At 39.4% G+C, this 19176-nt stretch overlaps 1 protein-coding gene across 1 annotated transcript; it reads left to right on the forward strand.

The window, feature by feature from the left end:
- Positions 1-495: 495 nt before the first annotated feature.
- Positions 496-18539, forward strand: DDX46 (DEAD (Asp-Glu-Ala-Asp) box polypeptide 46; the record flags this gene model as incomplete). The annotated part of the gene is made up of 23 exons (XM_009868723.1): positions 496-588; positions 2002-2190; positions 2472-2612; positions 3691-3808; positions 4810-4975; positions 5259-5410; positions 5675-5788; positions 5883-6048; positions 6402-6522; positions 6649-6824; positions 7258-7379; positions 8168-8246; positions 10068-10150; positions 10920-11084; positions 11390-11552; positions 12500-12693; positions 13262-13399; positions 14032-14181; positions 14833-15030; positions 15562-15780; positions 16564-16708; positions 17383-17456; positions 18203-18539. Coding segments are annotated over 23 exons (3214 nt in total), but the record flags the coding sequence as incomplete, so codon positions are not given.
- Between the last annotated feature and the right edge of the window lie 637 nt (positions 18540-19176).

The raw sequence follows: 19176 nt of genomic DNA on the forward strand, positions 1-19176 counted from the left end.
TCGCAGCCGGCACAAACGCCTGTTGGGGTGTTGTAACCAACTCGGCCGTAACGTGACCGTCTGCTTCGGGGGGTTCGGGTCAGGCCCGTGCTGGCAGATGAGTCGGAGCCTCTCAAGGCTTTAAATCAATTCCAAGATTCCAATTGCCGTTGTGGCGTGTCTCTGTTCCCTAGTTTGCTCTAACGGTCAGATTTTAGCACTAAAGCTGTGACACAGTAGCCCTTGCCTACCGTTGCCCCTGCTCCCCTCTAACATTGCCTAAATCCGTACCTGAGATTTACACCGAGAGGGGCAGGCGAGTTGCAGATTTAACAGTTGCGCTGGGTTCGAATTAGTGATTCAGGGAAGAGCTGGGGGCTCCCGTGGATGTTCTAAATTCGTTTCAGGCTGTCGAGGGCGATGGTGCAGTCCTGTGCTCCAGTTGTCAGGACTCCCTTGCTTCTCACAGTACAGCCACTCTTCACATAATGACAAGGTTGTTTTTTTCTATTTTAGGGTAAAAATCATGCGTAAAGTGGGTTTAAGCATTGATTATGTTTCTATTTTAATACCTACAGAAAGTTTTAGAGGGGAAGAAGTGGTAAAAGGGTGAGAGCGAGTGGTGGGTGGAGATGATCGGGGTGGGCTGCAAGTGCTGGAGTTGATGTAAAGAAATGTTCATCAGCCCAGGCAGGGCTTTTGAAATGTGAAATTATATACTTAGCTTTCTTGCATGCCTTAGAGGAAAACTTAAATGTCTTTTTTTATTTTTTTATAACTGGAAATTAGAAAGGGGGAGGTATGGAGCAGATCTCATGTCATTTTGTGGCAGAGATGGGAAAAACCTGGAGATACCAAACGCTGACAGATATTTGCATTCAGTTGTGCTGATAAGCAGTACACGGATATCATGCTGCTGCTGTACTGATTCTAAATTTACATGGTACCTGAATATACCGACTGTGCTGAAATAAGCTATCTTATTTTTAGTGCTGATACGGTTGTAACACAACCCTGTGTGACAATGATGGAAGGGAGAGGAGAGAGGGGCCTTGAGGTCTTGCCTTCACAGGTTTTTCCTGCTTCCCCAGCCTGGCCTTGTCAGGAGAGAGGGTCTGCGAGTCTGTGTGAGGAAATTATTCTGTCCTGGTGACTGAAAATCAGGAATTGGAGTAAGAGGAGATGGTTACATCCCTCTGTGACTTCCACGCGCAGCTGAAGAGTTTCCTAGAGAATTCCTGGTGCTGCTCTCTCCCACAGTGTGATTGGGATAAGAGAGGTTAATGAGGGGAGAAAAGACCATCACACATCCCTTGAGCCTTGTTAAGTCCTTAAAGTTTTTGTTTTGATTTTTGAAGATGTTACAGAATTTCTTTTGATGTTGGCATCTACCTTTGCAGTGTCACATGCTCAGGGTTTTATGTTTATTTAATTGCAGTTTGACAGCTTTTCCACCAAGCAGAGGTATAGTTTACCTAGCTTACCTGGATAAAAATTATATAATGTATAAAAGACAACAAAGAACTGTTTTATTTGTATAGCAAATTTTAAAATACCTTCAAAGAGTCTTCTACTCTCCCTGCGTGTAATGGAGATCAGTGGATTTCTAAAAAGGAATTTGTTCTTGATGTTCTAGTGTTCTCACGATGTGCTTATGGTAGCACACTAAAACCAAAACAAAAATGTGACCAAGTAATCTGTCTGATTTCAGCATCATTATATATATATGTATTAATCAGTTTTGCCAGATGATTATAGGTATTTAGAAATACAAGAAGCGTAAGAAATTAAGATAATTCTTTTTGCGCTGTCTGCCTAAGGGTGACAGATATCCTAACTGCAAATTGTTCTCACACTCACGTTCATTTTTTTTCTTGTGAATTTATGACGCAGGCACTATCGGAAGCGCTCTGCGTCACGTGGACGCTCTTGTAGCCGGTCTAGAAGGCGGGGTGACAGATATCCTAACTGCAAATTGTTCTCACACTCACATTCATTTTTTCTTGTGAATTTATGACGCAGGCACTATCGGAAGCGCTCTGCGTCACGTGGACGCTCTGGTAGCCGTTCTAGAAGTCGTTCTCCATCTGACAAAAGAGGGAAACGGGGAGAAGACAGACGCTCCAGAAGTAGAGACCGAGACCGTAGGCGTGAGAGGTCACGCAGCAGGGACAAGAGAAGGTCTCGCTCGCGTGACAGAAAGCGTCAAAGGTACGAATTATCTGTGCCCAGTCAAAGTAGATAGAAATGCCTCTTGTTGGAATGCTGATGTTCTTCCACTGTAATGAGTTGCTTTGCTGTTGTTCATGATAGGTTTTACTATTCTTATTGGTTTTGCTTATTTAAGTGGTTTCTCACTGCTGGTGCTGGAGTTTGTAAGCTCTTGGTGGTCTTGATGATTGTTGGCTTCCTTTTACAACCTGTTCCTCAACAGCACGTTAATATTATCCTGTGATCATTTACCAGATAAATACAGTTTTGTTCTGTGGCAGGCGTTCAAGAAGTAGAGAAAGGGAACGGAGCCGAGAGAGAAGAAGATCCCGGAGCCGAGAGAGGAGGCGCTCAAGAAGCAGAAGTAGAGGTAGACGGTCTCGATCCTCCAGTCCAAGCAAGAACAGGAAAACTGAAAACAGGTATTTGTATTCTCTTACTTACAATATCGTAGTGACAAAATAACCTAAACTTATTGGTTTGTTGCATTCCGTGGGTGTGCTTAGTGCTGTGGTCGATACGGATTTGACAGGTCTTAAGGGTTTGTAATTGAATAAACCACCGAGTAAATAGATTTAGTAAAGAGGTGAAGCTTGATCTCCGTTAGATATTGACTTTAGAAATGTGTAAAAACTTACTACAGGTCGTATGCTTTTAAATATATTTTAATGGAATTTTCAGGTGTAGTTACAAGCAGCGTGTAATCGTGCGGTGCTGTAAAATGTGTGGGAAGTCTGTAGGTTGTACCAGCAGTCTGTGGAGAGAATCAGCAGGTTGATAAGTCTAGCAGTTGTGAGAAAGCGGAATCAGAAAAGCTTGGACTAAAGGTATGGTTTGTATTAGAACAGCCTGTTGAAAAAGACTTAGTGAGATTTAATTGACTAATATGAGTTTTATGTTTATTACCCTGAGTTAGCACGTTTGTGTTTGGTTTGGATGCTTTTTTCTTTTTCCATGGGAAGTGAGTAAGGATCATAAAGTCGGTGATGAAGGAGGCTTGTATCAAGCGCAAGTGTGCGTGTTACGCTTGAGTTCCGTAAGTAGCTTGTCCCAGGGAGAGCTGGTTTTCTGTCTCTCAGCAGTGAGGTACGCTCAGGGGGATCTTCAGACTTCTGTGGCAGGATGCTAGATCATTTTAGCTCTCTCTGGAAATTCAACAAACAGGAAATTTCTCTTTCCTCTGCTGTCCTCTAGGAGGTGTAAAATAAACTGCAGAACCACTAACGCGTCAATTCTAAGTGTTCTGGAAATGAAATCTGCAACTTTCTCTGGTAAAGAAATGAGAAGAACAGAAGCAAAAAGTGGGAATTGGTGGATTGTAATAGATTCTAAATTTTTGGTAGTTAAAGGGAATATTTCCATGACATGGAAAGATGCTTTGTAACATATTTGAAAACATAAAACCTCTACGGGGTGCTCATATTTCAGGTTCTGTCCAGCACATGTATCCTCCTGAGAAAAGCTGTAATGTTCTAAGAAATCTTTGATCTTACCTTTCAGATCAAGATCGAAAGAAAAGACCGAAGGTGTGGAAGTTTCCAAAGAAAAGAAAAAGGACAAAGATGACAAAGAAGAAGAGAAAGATAAAGATGCTGCCCCAAATACTGTGGCCACTGAGGTAGGAGCTTTTAACACTTAACAATTTAAAAGATAAGAATTTAAACTAGGAATGAAGTTAACCATAGATTAGTGCCTTCACAAAAGAAAAGCTGTTCTTAGAGCTGCACAAAATCCTCACTGAATGAGAGAGTATTTGCTGCCCTAACACAGGGGATTCACTTCCACTTCTTTGCTGCCCCAAATACTGTGGCCACTGAGGTAGGAGCTTTTAACACTTAACAATTTAAAAGATAAGAATTTAAACTAGGAATGAAGTTAACCATAGATTAGTGCCTTCACAAAAGAAAAGCTGTTCTTAGAGCTGCACAAAATCCTCACTGAATGAGAGAGTATTTGCTGCCCTAACACAGGGGATTCACTTCCACTTCTTGGCGTAGGAACAGGTGTTGACAGAGGAGCTCATTATTTTTTATTTTTTTTTTTAAAAAGGACCTTTGGAAGTAGAGTGCAGCACAAGTATTTGCTGCCCTAACACAGGGGATTCACTTCCACTTCTTTGCGTAGGAAACATTTTTCTCAGTTCAGGATTTCAGTCTGCTTAGACTGTGAACCACAGACAGGTGTGAAGGATCTCTCATTTTTCATAGATTAAGTGTCAGTAGAGGAGCTGATTATTTTAATTTTTTTCTTTAAAAAAAGGACCTTTGGAAGTAGAGTGCAGCACGGTAATTCTTTACTGTTTTATGGATTAGTGACCAAAACGAGTTGAAACTCACTGGTGCAAGTTACAGTATTTTTTCCTTGTAAATAAAGGAAAGTTTAATTCGCTACTGTCTTAAAAATTATATGCCAGCTACTGTAATGAAAAATAAAATAGCAATTGCATTTCTTCCTTAAAAATGTTACAGTCGATGTTGTGTTTTCATTTAGCTCTGTCGTGATAAGTTTGTGGATGTCCAGACTTCTGCAGGGGCTCACACAACAGCTACATTTGTGTGGGGAAGCACAGGCAAAAGCCAATGGCTGTTGATTTTCACTAATTCGTTGTTTTTATCATAGAATTTTGATCAGAACAAACTAGAAGAAGAAATGCGAAAACGAAAAGAGCGAGTGGAGAAATGGAGGGAAGAGCAACGCAAGAAGGCTATGGAGAACATAGGAGAACTGAAAAAAGAAATCGAAGAGATGAAACAGGGGAAAAAATGGAGTTTAGAAGATGATGATGGTATTGAACTTCTTATACATGTTAAAATACTTTGTTCCTAGTAATACTTTTAGTACAATAACTTCAATGCATTTAATTATTTTTCAGAATGCAAACTATAAAATAATAAGGCTTAAATCTGCTCATGGCTTCACATTGAGATTAGCAAACTGGAGAGATTTGTATGAGAAAAATTACATACTAATAAAACTGGACTGCAGTTAGGTACACTTAAGAATTTAACATGTGTGAGCACTTCTCTCTTTCCACATCTCTTTTGTTCCATCTTTCTCGCTCATATTAGATGACGAAGAGGAAACTGCAGAAGGAGAGAAAGAAGGCAATGAGGTTGAAGACGAAGAACTAGATCCTTTGGATGCTTACATGGAAGAAGTAAAAGAAGAGGTCAAGAAGTTCAATATGAGAAGTGTGAAAGGTGGAGGTGGGAGCGAAAAGGTAAAATTAGTTACTGAGATTTCTTAGTTTTTTTCAAAAAAAGGGAGGAAAGTGCAAAAAAGCAAGAAGTTGGAGGCACTTAAAGCCTGTTTCATTTCCTGGTATTTTATCAAGTGATATTCTGATAAAATTTCACTGAAGAGAGTGAAAGAAAAGCCCACCCAGCATAATGCATTCAAAAGTACAAATATTCTGCATATTTTTACACAGGATGTTCTTTGTTTTATATGATAGTGCAATAATTCGTCTTAACTGTTTTTGTAGAAAACTGGACCGACTGTTACCAAAGTAGTAACTGTGGTGACAACCAAAAAGGCAGCTGCAGAGTCAGAAAAGAAGAAAGGGGAGCTCATGGAGAACGACCAAGATGCGATGGAGGTAGTGGAAGTGTCTCGTATTTATGAAAAGGCCTCTTAGAAGCCACTCAAAATGCCATTTGTACTGATTTACACACAACTTACAATCTCTACAGTATTCCTCAGAAGAGGAGGAAGTTGATCTTCAGACCGCCCTGACCGGCTATCAGACCAAGCAGAGAAAGCTGCTAGAACCAGTGGATCATGGAAAGATAGAATATGAACCTTTCAGGAAAAACTTCTATGTTGAAGTACCAGAACTAGCTAAAATGACCCAAGAAGGTAAGGACAAACACAACCCGAACAGCTTGGGTGCTGTTAAAAAAGAGAATGATGGATTTTGATGTGCAAAGAAACAGCAAATTCTTTTGGGATGTAAAGAGCTTGGTATAGAACAACACTGAATCAGTTAGACAGCATCGATAACTTCAAATAATTACAAATGAGGCTTTGATTGAAAAAAATTAGCAGAATCCTTTCCTCCTGCCCTCCTGTATTTGTGTGTAACAAGCTGGAAGGTGTTTGGTGCTGATAAAATTAGTATTTCATGTTTCAGGGACAGATGAAGAGTATTTTGATCGAGATAGTAGAGAAATGTCCAGCTTGACGCTGTTGTAATGCAAACTCTTTTTCAGAGGTGAATGTGTACAGGCTGGAGTTGGAGGGAATTACAGTCAAGGGAAAAGGCTGCCCCAAACCGATAAAAACCTGGGTACAGTGTGGGATTTCCATGAAGATTCTCACTGCCCTCAAAAAGTAAGCAAGCACTTTATGAACTCAGCAAAATTTTTTTCAGTGTGACCATGATTCACATCTGTCAAATTCACATCTTTGTTCTTAAAATATCTTTCTTTTTTTCTTTTTTTTCCCCCTTACTTTAAGACATGGCTATGAAAAGCCCACTCCCATTCAAACCCAGGCTATCCCAGCAATTATGAACGGACGGGACTTGATTGGCATCGCTAAAACGGGCAGCGGTAAAACGATCGCGTTTCTGTTGCCCATGTTCAGGCACATCATGGATCAGAGAGCGTTAGAAGAAGGAGAAGGTCCCATAGGTACTAAACTTTTCTTTTCAAAATCACTATTTAAATGAATAAAACCTCAGGCAGACACTTCAGAAGGATCTTCAGTTCTTCTCTTGGTTGTAGGGAGGAATGTTTACTTACTGATGTTCGTTAGCAAGTGGCTTTTTTTGTTTACTTAAAAATCAGAATGCTGGTTAATGTGGGTTTTTTGGTCACTGTGCCATCTCCTGTTGTTTCAAGAGCACTCGCATGCCCGGATATCTGGAAGGGAGACCTTACAGCCTTCGATTGGGGAGCTTTGACAAGATTTCTCCCTCATCCTCCTACTGTCTTACTTCTCTTTTCCTTTAAAGTACATTTTAAAAAATACATGGAATTGCTCTACAGATCTTTACGCAGAATATTTTTCTATAAACCACATCTCTTCCATGACAAGGCATGACGAAAGCGCTTTGCTTTTCAGCTGTCATTATGACACCTACTCGCGAGTTGGCTTTGCAGATCACCAAGGAGTGCAAGAAATTCTCCAAGACGCTTGGGCTTCGAGTTGTCTGTGTTTATGGAGGGACGGGAATCAGCGAACAGGTACGCAAAAGGCAGATCTGACTTGTCAAATAAGTCTTGAGCTTCGTTAGTTAATGTTACTTTTGCGGTGTAGTTCCTTTCTTTCTCCCGTAAATCCAGTACGTTCGCAACCCTCATGGATTTTCTGCGTACGAACGGTAGTAATGCAAAAGCTGAAGGGTTTGCACGTTGCTTAGCTTTAACTGGCCTGATCATCTTCAAAATTCTCAAGTACGGTCCTTAAAAGTTTTGGACTGTTTCTTTTCATGTATGTGCTGAGTGTGGCGGTAATTAAACTGTTAGTGGGGTGTGATAGTTTGAAAGTTATTGAGAAGCTGTATTTGCGTGAGAATCCCCCTCAAGGTAACAAAAGCCGGAAACTTTGGTTTGTTGCACGATGGATTATTATTGCATGTTAAGAGTAATTTCAAGGGTTTCCCAGCCCTGCCCTGTTTCTGGAAACAGCAGGAGTGACCCTCAGTGATGTATCAGGGACAACTGATGCTGAAGAAACCATATTCCAACATGTGTCCTTTCTTACAGGCCCTTAACTGTAGAGAAGTCATCCCCTTTGTAACTACTTCAAGTGGTAGTAACTTCGATTGTCAGGGGTTACTCTTTTGGAAAGCAAAGTCTTCCAAAGACTTGAAGAAATTGCTAAGTAAAATCGTTATATAAACAATTCAGATTAGTATTACAGCTGCGTCACAGTGCATGTATCTTTTTTTTCAAGGTGATGCATGTTTGGTTTTTAAACGACACAAAGCAAAAACCCCACTCTTTAATTGTTTACTGTGTTTTAAAATCAGATAGCTGAACTCAAAAGAGGTGCTGAAATTATTGTTTGCACACCTGGGCGTATGATTGACATGTTAGCAGCTAACAATGGTGAGTAGAAAACCTTTTCCTATGGAGAGCTTTTTATATTTGTTGTGTAATTCTAACAAATTCAAAAGATCATGTATTTTGATAAATGGTCTTATTGGAATTTTCTTGTATCTCTTCAGGCTGCACTGTCTAGCTATTGAGAAAATATAGCACTAATAGTAGGTTTAACCATATATTGGTTTGACTTTTTTGGGGAGGACAGGAAATCCTACATTCTTGAAGAGTTCTGAGAATGTTTAGCATTGTTCAATTTAGAATATGCCCATCCAAATTTTTTAACGTCAAGTCATTTGCATAAAGATTATATAACAGTTGCTTATTTTGTCTGCCCATTGATCCTTTATTATCGTTAGCGTAGCTCAGCAGTTGCCTATTTTTACATAAAAGGATCTGACTCTGCCTTTATACATTCGTTTTAAAAACCAAATGGACTAAGAAGCCCTCCCTAAATAACTTATCAAAAGTAAAAGAACTGATCTTACTTCAGATATTCAGATTGATTAAACTGAGCCACTGCAGCTTTAAGAGGTTTTGTCCTAGTGTAAACATTGCATGCTTATTAGATAAAGTTTTATTATTAAATTATTCCACATCAAAACCTCTACTAAACTGTTGACATTATTTAACTTCTGTGGAAAAAGTACCTTCAAGACATATAGAACTGGGCTTCCAAGACTTAAATCGTCAAAGGTAGGTACATTAATGCTGTTCCCAAGTAATTTTACAAAGTTATTATTTGGGGATGAAAGTGTTAAGATGTTAAATAGACACGTAGCTTTTAAGAAATATTTATTTTGTTCCTTAAGTATGAATTCTGTACCTTAAAAAAAAAAAAAAAAGCAGCTCTAAATCTCAAAAAAATAATTGGAGGATTCAGCTGCAATTTGCTGAAGCTGAAAGGACCAAATTCTGCTGTAATTTACCAGGCACAGGTCTGAGTGATAGTTGTAGAAAACGCGAAAAATCAGTTCCTTTCTGAGCGCATTCGGCACCGTCGCCCCAGAGTTGTTTGGAAATGAACGTGTTCACGTGTTTATATCATTTTGGAACATGTTTCTTAAATCCTTGAGTTAAATCCTTCTCATGAAAGGGACTCTCTTAGCTATTTGTTTGGGAAGGGTGCTAATTATCCTGTCCATCATAATTTCGAAATACTCACAGGCATCCTACTTGCTTGTTTTGTTTCCAGCTCTCCCAGAGTTTTGGGGTGGTTCTTAAATTCAGTAGCATTACTGGGGAGCTTTTTATATATTCATTTCAAAAAGACCACTTACTCTGTATTATCTGTATTACTAGCAGTTAACTAGAATTAGTATGATTGTTCTCAGATAGTTATTTCTAGCTCCGAGGAAGCATTACGGATTAGATGTGTAAAAGGTATTTTTCTGAGGCTGCAAGAGTTAGCACTGGACTTTGCCTTCCACACATGCGCTGTAATCTCTAATATGTTTTTTTCTAGGTGGCGCTGTCAGATAATGGCTGATGTGGCTCCTTGCTTCATCTCAGTCTTAGTTTTATGATGTGTTTTGGCGAGGGCAGTTTTCTGAATTTTACAGGTTCTTCTGGCCCTATGATGGTATGCAAGAGAAGAGTTTGACAAAATAAAGGGCCTTGTGCATACGTACACGTTTCCCAGAATATATGTGAATAAAATGAAAATATTAAAATTCACATTTAGTGAATTTTTTAAAAAAAATTAATTAATGGCTTTTTTAGAAGATAGTGAGACTATATAACATTTTTTTTAAAAAAATATTCCTGAGGGAAACCAGATTTCCATTTGATTCTGTTTCCCATGTGTTTTCTCCTCTCCTTTCGCAGGTCGGGTGACAAATCTCCGTAGAGTCACATATGTTGTACTCGATGAAGCAGACAGAATGTTTGACATGGGTTTTGAGCCTCAGGTAATTAATAACACGAGTGATATCGCCACAAGATGTTCTTTTGCACTTAAAAGATTATGCAATGCCGAGTTCTTATCAGGCTGCCGAGGAGCATTCAAAAAGATGTGCTGCGTATGGACAGCAGTTTAAACTCTTTCATTTTTCTTGCATCCTCACGTGCTTTGTTTTCAGTAAATTCTTACGTAGCTTAGTTTTTTCTCTTTTAAATGCTTATTTTGGATATGTGTGGCCGTGTCATAGCCCTATCTTAATCTTTCGACATTAATCCCTTGGTGCAGGTGTCATATTAGTAGTCGTAGCCTGCTTAGAAAGTTTTTGGTGTCTCCTGGCAATGTCACACAGGAGACGGGAACAAAACGTTGGAAACACTGGTGACAAATTGCTTGCTAGTGGCTCTGGAAATCCAAAGTTTTGGATTCCTAATTTTGCAGGAACAAAACTCCAGTTGCCATCAGGCTGTTTTGTCCTGCAAAACTAGGAAAATCCCTCTGTTTCTTCCCTTGAGCTGCGAGGTTTCCGCTTCACATCTTACGATTTCTGCGGGGTCGTTGTCTGGTTGCGTACTACCCCTCAATTTCCTTTTTGAATTTGGCAAGTTTTGCCTGTCTTCCAACGCCAGCCCCTAGGTCCCAAGAGGAAATCTGGAAAGGAATGTTTTGTGGCCTGCGTAGCGCAGATGCCGCTCGATTGTGGAAGACCACAGCTCTGTGCGCGCGTGAAATTCACTTACAACGCTTGAGTATTAACAGGGAATGTTCTCTTAAACCAGGTAATGCGCATTGTAGACAACGTCAGGCCTGATCGTCAGACTGTCATGTTCTCAGCTACTTTTCCCAGAGCTATGGAGGCTTTGGCTCGGAGAATCCTCAGTAAACCTATAGAAGTGCAGGTCGGAGGCAGAAGCGTTGTCTGTTCTGATGTGGAGCAGCACGTGGTGAGTATTGCGTGCCTCCGCCTTGCTCATCTACTCCTCGGCTTGCAAAAGATATTTCCAGCAATATCGAGTACAAACCAATGTACCCGCAGAGCTTTTACTTTTTGGAAGTTTGGTGGTCTTTAAACATGAACTCAGAATAAACCAACCCCCTAATCTGCAAATACGATGTGATTGCTTTTTTTATTTCCCTTTCAGTTTGCACTAAGCTGAACAGCAGTTTTACCATGAGTGATGGAAACAGCCTGGAAAAGTCATCTCTGGTTTATACTCTCTATACTTTGCTTTTATATGTCTTTTTCCAGATTGTCATAGAAGAGGAGAACAAGTTTTTGAAGTTATTGGAGTTACTGGGACACTATCAGGAGAAAGGCTCGGTTATCATATTTGTAGATAAACAAGAACACGCCGATGGGTTGTTGAAAGATTTAATGAGAGCCTCTTACCCTTGCTTGTCTCTTCATGGAGGTAATCTGCAATCTTGGGCATTTATATATGTCTATATGTCTCTCCATATTTATATGTCTCTATATATCTGTATATTTATGTTTATATTTATAACCCTGAACTAGAATATTGGTATTCAGCAGCTATAAAGAGAAGTTACTTACTTCCTGTATTTTACTAATTACTATTTCTTCTCAGGCAGGTTTTGCTTTATAATTGGGAAAGATATTTGCCTCTTAATTTGAAATAGGTAGGATAGTTTTCCGTAATTACTCTCTATTATCCCCTTGAGATGTCATCCGATGCCAAATCTTGTCTCTGTGTAGCAGGGTTGTTACTCAGAGTTAACACCTCTCAGGGAATATTACTACCTACTTGCTATTGCAGGGCAGTGAATGCCATTGGGAGTGTTAGATGATATTTTTATTTGAGATTCCGCACTAGCAGTGGCTGTAGTTTCACTTTCCTGCCATCAAGTAGTCGTATAACGGAAGTAGCAAGAGGAGGAAATCTCTTCAGAATGTCCATCCAAGGGTATTTTAAAACTTTCTGTATATAGTGCTCTTCAAACCACAGTAACCAGTGAGAACAAACCCACTGGTTTTTTAGTGCAGCAGTGGTTCTTCTGAGATTTCCGTTGCCCTTAGAGAGCAGACAAAGCCTCCTCATGAGGTCTCAGTTGAATATAAGAAGTCAAATAGAAAATCCCATTAAAGAAACTTTTGAGGATCTTGATACGGGAAAACATCATTTTGTAGGGGAAAAATGAAAAGTTTTGTTAATCTGGATAATAGACTAAGAGATATATTATTCTGGCTGATGTATTTTGCCTGTAAAAGAGTGAATGTGTTGACATTTTATTTGCTTAGGCTTTCAGTTGTTTGAAGCTGGAGGGTGTTTTGGTCCATGTACAAATTCTTTCAAAGCAGAGCTTTCTAATTAAACTTGCTTTGTCTGGTTTCTTGCAGGTATCGATCAGTACGACAGGGACAGCATAATTAATGATTTCAAGAATGGAATCTGCAAACTTCTGGTGGCCACATCTGTAGCAGCAAGGGGCTTGGATGTAAAACAGCTGATGCTGGTGGTCAATTACAGCTGTCCCAACCACTACGAAGATTACGTGCACCGAGCAGGCCGAACCGGACGAGCTGGCAATAAAGTATGTGGAAACTGCCACCCATTTGGGTTATTATTGAACCTTTTTCCTGATTTATTGCTTGATTGAGGTGTTGCCAAGGGATAGCTCTAGAGGGAGTACTTTACATTGCCGGTGGGAAGAGGGTTCTCCTTTAGAGTCCATCTGAGGTTTTTGAGTGATCCTGTGTAAAATATATTCTGAATTTTAGCATCGTGAAAGTTGGGACTTGCATGTTCTTCTAATATGTGAATGTCCTTTTAAATCTCATTTGTGGCTGAAAGTTTGTGTGTCTGTCGCTGTCAGAAATGTGCCCTACTAAATTTATAAGCTTTTATTTTTCAAACCTTGAACCATGACAAGATTGAAAGGAAAAACTTCAGTATCTAGCACCTGTGGCTGATTACCTCTGTACCAGCTTCCTGGGGAATCACATTATTCATTCTACATTTCCACGAAAAAAAGCTTACGCATGAATATCACGGTTGCTTTTATTGACCAGAACAGCAGCGTCTGTGCAAGGGTGCTTCGGCAAATGTAGAGATAAAGTGTCTTCCGAGATTTTTCTTTATTACCTTTTAATTTTTACCAGGGGTACGCATATACATTCATCACTGAGGATCAGGCCCGGTATGCTGGTGATATCATTAAGGCTTTGGAATTGTCTGGGAATCCAATTCCTACTGATTTGGAGAAGCTCTGGGCTGACTTCAAAGACCAACAGAAGGCTGTAAGTAACTCTTTCTCCAGTGGCCTTTGCTCTGGGTTTCCCTCGTATGCACATGGGTCCAGTTGTACGATTCACGTCCGTGAGTCATCACTGAGAACACACACCAAGCGCTTATGCGAGTGTGTGAGTGTTTTCAGGACTGGGTTCTCGAATGTCGCTTACAGCACTTGAGAAATGGAATATTCTCAGCTGGTGTGTGATAGAGAAACGCCCACTGTGGAAGGGGCACTTGGCTTTTATCAAAATTCTCATAAAAGACGGTGAAGTTCTTTCACAGAATTTGTGTTGTTATTTTTCGCTCTCAGAGGATCCTGCTTATGATGAGAGGAGTGACTTCAGAGTTTTTCTTATATAAAAACTGGAATGTTTTCTTAAATGTGTTTGAAAAACATTTAAAATTTATACTCACAGAAAATCCTGATAGTATATTATTTCTATCTGTTGGAGTAACGTAGCTTTTTTTTTTAATTTCACTGTAAAATACATTTTTTAAATTTGAAGAGCTTTCTAAATGTGCTAGGATTTGCTTTTTAAAATAAGTTACTTCAGAAATACTTATTTCATAGCTATTTTGTGATTATTGGAATTTGGACTTAACTTCTACGCATGAAAATACATGTTTTTATTTTCAGGAAGGGAAACTGATTAAAAAAAGCAGCGGGTTCTCTGGCAAAGGTTTTAAATTTGATGAAACAGAACAGGCTTTGGCTAATGAAAGAAAGAAGCTACAAAAAGCAGCTCTTGGCTTGCAAGATTCAGATGATGAAGATACAGCTGTTGATGTAAGCACCTGAAAAATAAGACCTAAGTTGCTTAACGTTTTCCCGTATATTTTCTTCCCCTAGTAGGTCACGTAACGCCTTGCAGAATGCCTGGAGTTTTGTTACTCTGTATCCTGTGCTAGTGACTTCATTAGTTAAATTCCACCAGTAGACCTGTGTGTTTTCTTCGATGTAAAAGACAGACAGCTGTGAAGGTCACATCATCTATAAAGATCTTGAAAGTCGTTTTCTGACTTACTGGTATTTTATACTTAATATGTGTAGTTATGGAAATATCACAGAAATTCTTTGCTCTGTAATATTAATTTTGCATAAATGGAATATAATGTCCTCAATTATCAACAATTTTGCTTGCAGTGTTTTAAAGACATTCATAGTAGCCTTTTCTATTTCTAAATCCTTATTTGATTGCTTTCTTACTCTTTGTTAGACTCCTGTTTGTGACCTTGAAAGTAAATGCTATTTTCAAACTTTTTCCTGATTATTAGATCATCTGTTCCTTTTGTAGTTCTGGGCAGGCTTCTACCCTTTATACAAGGTGAATTTCTTTAAAAGCATGTAAACTGTGTGCCCTTCACTGTTTTGTTTCTGTAGGAGGATAGCATTATTGGATGGTAAATGCAATGATCTCATAATTGTTATTTTCTTTAGATTGATGAACAAATTGAAAGCATGTTCAACTCAAAGAAAAGAGTAAAAGACATGGGAGCACCAGGAACATCCAACGCTCCTACGCCGTCAGCTGGAAACGCAGAAAAATTGGAAATTGCTAAAAGATTGGCCTTAAGAATCAATGCCCAGAAGAATCTTGGAGCGGAGGCCCAAGTATTGGTCCCCTTCCACTTTAAGGTCAGGCTCTTTACAGAGCAATATTTGTGGGTTTTTTAAATAATTCTTTGCTCTGTAGCTGCACACTAATAACATGCTCTGTTACGTAACTCATTTGTGCCGGGCTGACTCAGTGATACGTTGTATAATTTGTAATTGAGCTAATTGACAATAAGACAACACAGAACTGGAAATGCTTTGTCTGCCCTGGTAAAGATTTGATTTGTTACTGATAAAATTATACAATTCGGTTTTGTCAGCTTTAGCAGAGTTGCAGGACGTCTTTCCCTGCTGAAGCATGTGATAAACGGTCTGTTCAGATTGAGGTTAATGTGGTCTGGAGTGTCCAAAGCTATCTTGAGCTGAAGATACAAAAGATCACCCGCGTGTTTGGGGAGTTTTGGGAAGGGGCAGAAGAGAAAGATAAGTTTGGAGGATGTGTTTGTTATGTGGACGATTCTATTCCGTAGAGAGCTTTAATGAACCCCCTGTGGGTTTATTCAGGACTTCTTTTGGCTGGCTGGTTCTCAGCACGGACCTGTTTTTTTCCAGGATGTGATGCAGCAGGCTACAAACGCTATCCTGAGAGGAGGCACCATTCAAGCTCCTACTGTGTCTGCCAAGACCATTGCAGAGCAGCTGGCTGAAAAAATCAATGCTAAGCTCAATTACGTACCCATAGAGAAGCAGGAGGAAGAGAAACAGGATGGAGGACAAAATGAATCCTTTAAGAGATATGAAGAAGAATTGGAGATCAATGACTTCCCACAGGCAAGTAACCATTTCGCTACAATCAAGTGTAAATAACCATTATTTAACAAAACGTATCTTTGAAGCTTAGACCATGAATATAGAAATACTTTGTCTCTATTTCTTATCATACCTGATTGAAATGACTGCATTATCTGTGATTGTGTCTCGGTTTAGAGGTACACAATGCTTTGGACATACTCCAGAGAATATTGGGAAACAAGCATTGCTTATTATGTGAGAGTCTTTGCACCCTCGGCCACTGACTTCTCTCATATCCAGACCTTTGCCACTTTCATTTCAAAGCCCATACTGCTAGGATTGATCCTGCTCTTTCCTTTTCTTTATTACCTGAGTATTTTTGCCATTCAGAATATTTCTACCTCCTCTTATTATTCTGAGGATTTATATTTCACAGTATCAGGAAGAAATTTAGTGTATTTATTTTTGCGCTTCTGCTCAGGTTTGCCTTATTCTATCAAGTTGTGTTTGCCCTTGAGGTCTGTTCCTGCACAATGGAAGGTCTTTAGAGTTGTTGCTTTAATAGTATACTCTGCATCCGTTCTCTTTTCTCCTTCTTCTATAACCTTACCTTGCTGACGCAGGAAGCAGATTTTTTTAAAGTATACTTTCATTAAAATAACTGGCTACAATTTCTAGGTGCCTTTTTAAATTAGAATGCTGAGACCGATTTTCACAGCGCGGCGTTCTTGATCTTTGTCTAAAATGTCACCTGACCCGGAGTTTGCTGTTTTGTGCGATGCTTTTCTCCTCGGTGACCCTCCCGCGTCCTTCCCCTTGCAGACGGCCAGATGGAAAGTTACCTCCAAAGAAGCGCTGCAGAGGATCAGTGAATATTCTGAGGCTGCTATTACAATCAGAGGAACTTATTTCCCTCCAGGCAAAGAACCCAAGGAAGGAGAACGAAAGATTTATTTGGCTATAGAAAGTAAGTGTTCCTTTTGTACGTGTTCTGGTTAAAGATGCGAGTCTAGGTTTATGCTTAGACGTGGAATCTCTGTAGTCACGATGTTTGGATGCTCGGTTACAGACGTGAGTCTGTAGTTACTTTGCAGTTACTAAAGAAACACTCATTTATCTTCATGAGCTTTGTCAGGTGATCCATGGGGATCACAGAGATGCTTCTCAGAAGACTGAACTGCAACAGAACAACAGCAAATACGTGTGGAATCAGTTTGGAGGAGAGGGACAGCAAACAAAAAAGCACAAAGGTGTCTGTGCTAGAGCGAAATAAGGAAGAGAATGGAATTGTGAAGGATTTGACTATTAAGAGCTATTAATAGGTACAAGAAATTATATCAAATATGACAACAAAAACTTTGGAAGCCTCGTGATGGTTGAGTGGAGGTTTTTGTTAAAGAAGCCTTTAGTCCTAGGTATTTCTAAATAGTGTCATTTACAACCATCTGTTTTAATTATCTTCCTTAAAACAGAACACAGCCCAGCTGTGGCAGTTCATACAATACTGGATTGTTCATGGCAAATAGTTGAGGATACTCAGCAAGGTTTACAGTGTTTCTCAAAATAGCCAGCAGGGTTTATTCCATAGGCTTCACAATGCAAAAAGCACTTGGGACAATACTGCTTTTTTTTTGTCTTCAGGTGCCAACGAACTGGCTGTACAGAAAGCAAAGGCAGAAATCACGCGACTTATAAAGGAGGAGCTCATCAGATTGGTGAGTGGAATATCCAGAATGCAGAGGGAAAGTGCCTTAATTTGTGCTTTATGAGATTGATTTCTACAAATGTTGATGCTCTGGGGTACATTTCTCTTAATACTGGGGACTGGCAGCTATAGATCTCAAAGCCACTGTTTCATTGCACAGCCTAGAAAATCCATTGCTGAGTTCGACCGGGCAGGCACTAACACACAGACAGGGCTGTTCTCCAGCCAGCAGGTGGAGATAACACATTAACGGAGCTTTCTGAATGCAGACCCCGTAAAGAATTAGGTCCCAACAAATTTCCTAATTTCAGCACCGTCAGGCAGGGGAGAGTTATTCCCCTCATTTTAATACTTTGTATGTGTTAAGAGATCTCTTTTGCTGGAGCTTTATGGTGCACCCAGCTAGCGATGCTCCATTGTCAAATACGACATTGTCTTGAGAAATCATATTTTGAGTTTTCGGGTTGAAGAGACCTCAGCTTTTAACCTTCAGCGATACTACATTAGGCTTGACAGAGTATTTCTCTTCAGTAGCCTTTCAAATCAGCAGTGAATTCCAGTTGTCCTGCTGAGCCGCTCTTGAGGAGTTTGTTTCTTTCTCAAACTCGTCGACCTCCCCCTAAAAATGTTTTCCAAAGGAAGGAGATTGCTGAGGAACTGCTTGTTCACGTCACGTGGACTTACTGTTAGCGGAGCTGTTGCAATTCTTTATCCATTTCTGCTTTTAACTGTGATTGTTCTCTCCTTTATTTGCAGCAAAATTCTTACCAACCAACCAACAAAGGAAGATACAAAGTTCTATGAGTATTTGGAGTTACTTGTCTGCCGGTGGCTGGTGCGTGCAACTTTGTGGCTTCTGTTGTTTTTGCTGTTTACACTGCTTATTCTAAATTAAGATTATTTTTTTTTATTTTGTCGCAGACATTTTTTAACAGAAAATTGATACTCGCTGAAACATCTTAATTCTCTCCACTAAAGTTATCAGTCTTAAAGCAGACCAGTTTTGGCAGAGCATGATTTAATTTAAAAGCGCAGTTTATATACTTTTCATTAGAAAGAATATAAAATAAAACAGATTTTAATTTTTCTGAAAGGCTGTACTATTAAGTAAATTAAACAACGTTGGGATTTGTGTTGGAAATTGTTAGAATTCGTAGTGTGGGGTTTACGCCATATCAGTTTCCACTGGAAAAACGATAAACCACCAAAATAAAGGCAGGATTTTCTCCTGATCCATAGCATCTCTCTGGCTGGTTCCACACACATTTCCGTTCCCTGAACAAATGGCCCCCTAAGGCCAGAGAGTCTTGCAATGATCAGAATAGAGAATTTTATCCAGAAATACTTGAGGTCTAGTTTTAAGATCTTCGTATCCTTTTCACGTCCCATTTTGTCTTTATTATCCAGGTAACAGAATAACTATGCGGGGTTTTTGTAAAGTGACATGTTTTGTAGTATGAAAATAGTTTTCCCATTTTTTTTTCTAAACATCAGAGTTTTAGGATTTGATTTTTATAGTGTTTTGTTTTTGTTCCTCAGTCTCTGACATAAGAATGAAAGCCTGTTTAGTTTAAAAAGAATTCTTGGGCAAAAAAAAAATAGAGAAACCTGTTTTGTAATAAAATATGACTTTGTCACTTTTTTTATAGTGTTGTTACATATACATTTAACGTGATTTTTTCCCCTAGGGTTGTGGTCTTTGTTAGTGTTAGGACACGGCTTTAAGTAAA

The sequence above is a fragment of the Apaloderma vittatum genome, unplaced genomic scaffold (genome assembly GCF_000703405.1).
Source record: "Apaloderma vittatum isolate BGI_N311 unplaced genomic scaffold, ASM70340v1 scaffold10154, whole genome shotgun sequence".
In the NCBI taxonomy this organism is placed as follows: Eukaryota; Metazoa; Chordata; class Aves; order Trogoniformes; family Trogonidae; genus Apaloderma; species Apaloderma vittatum.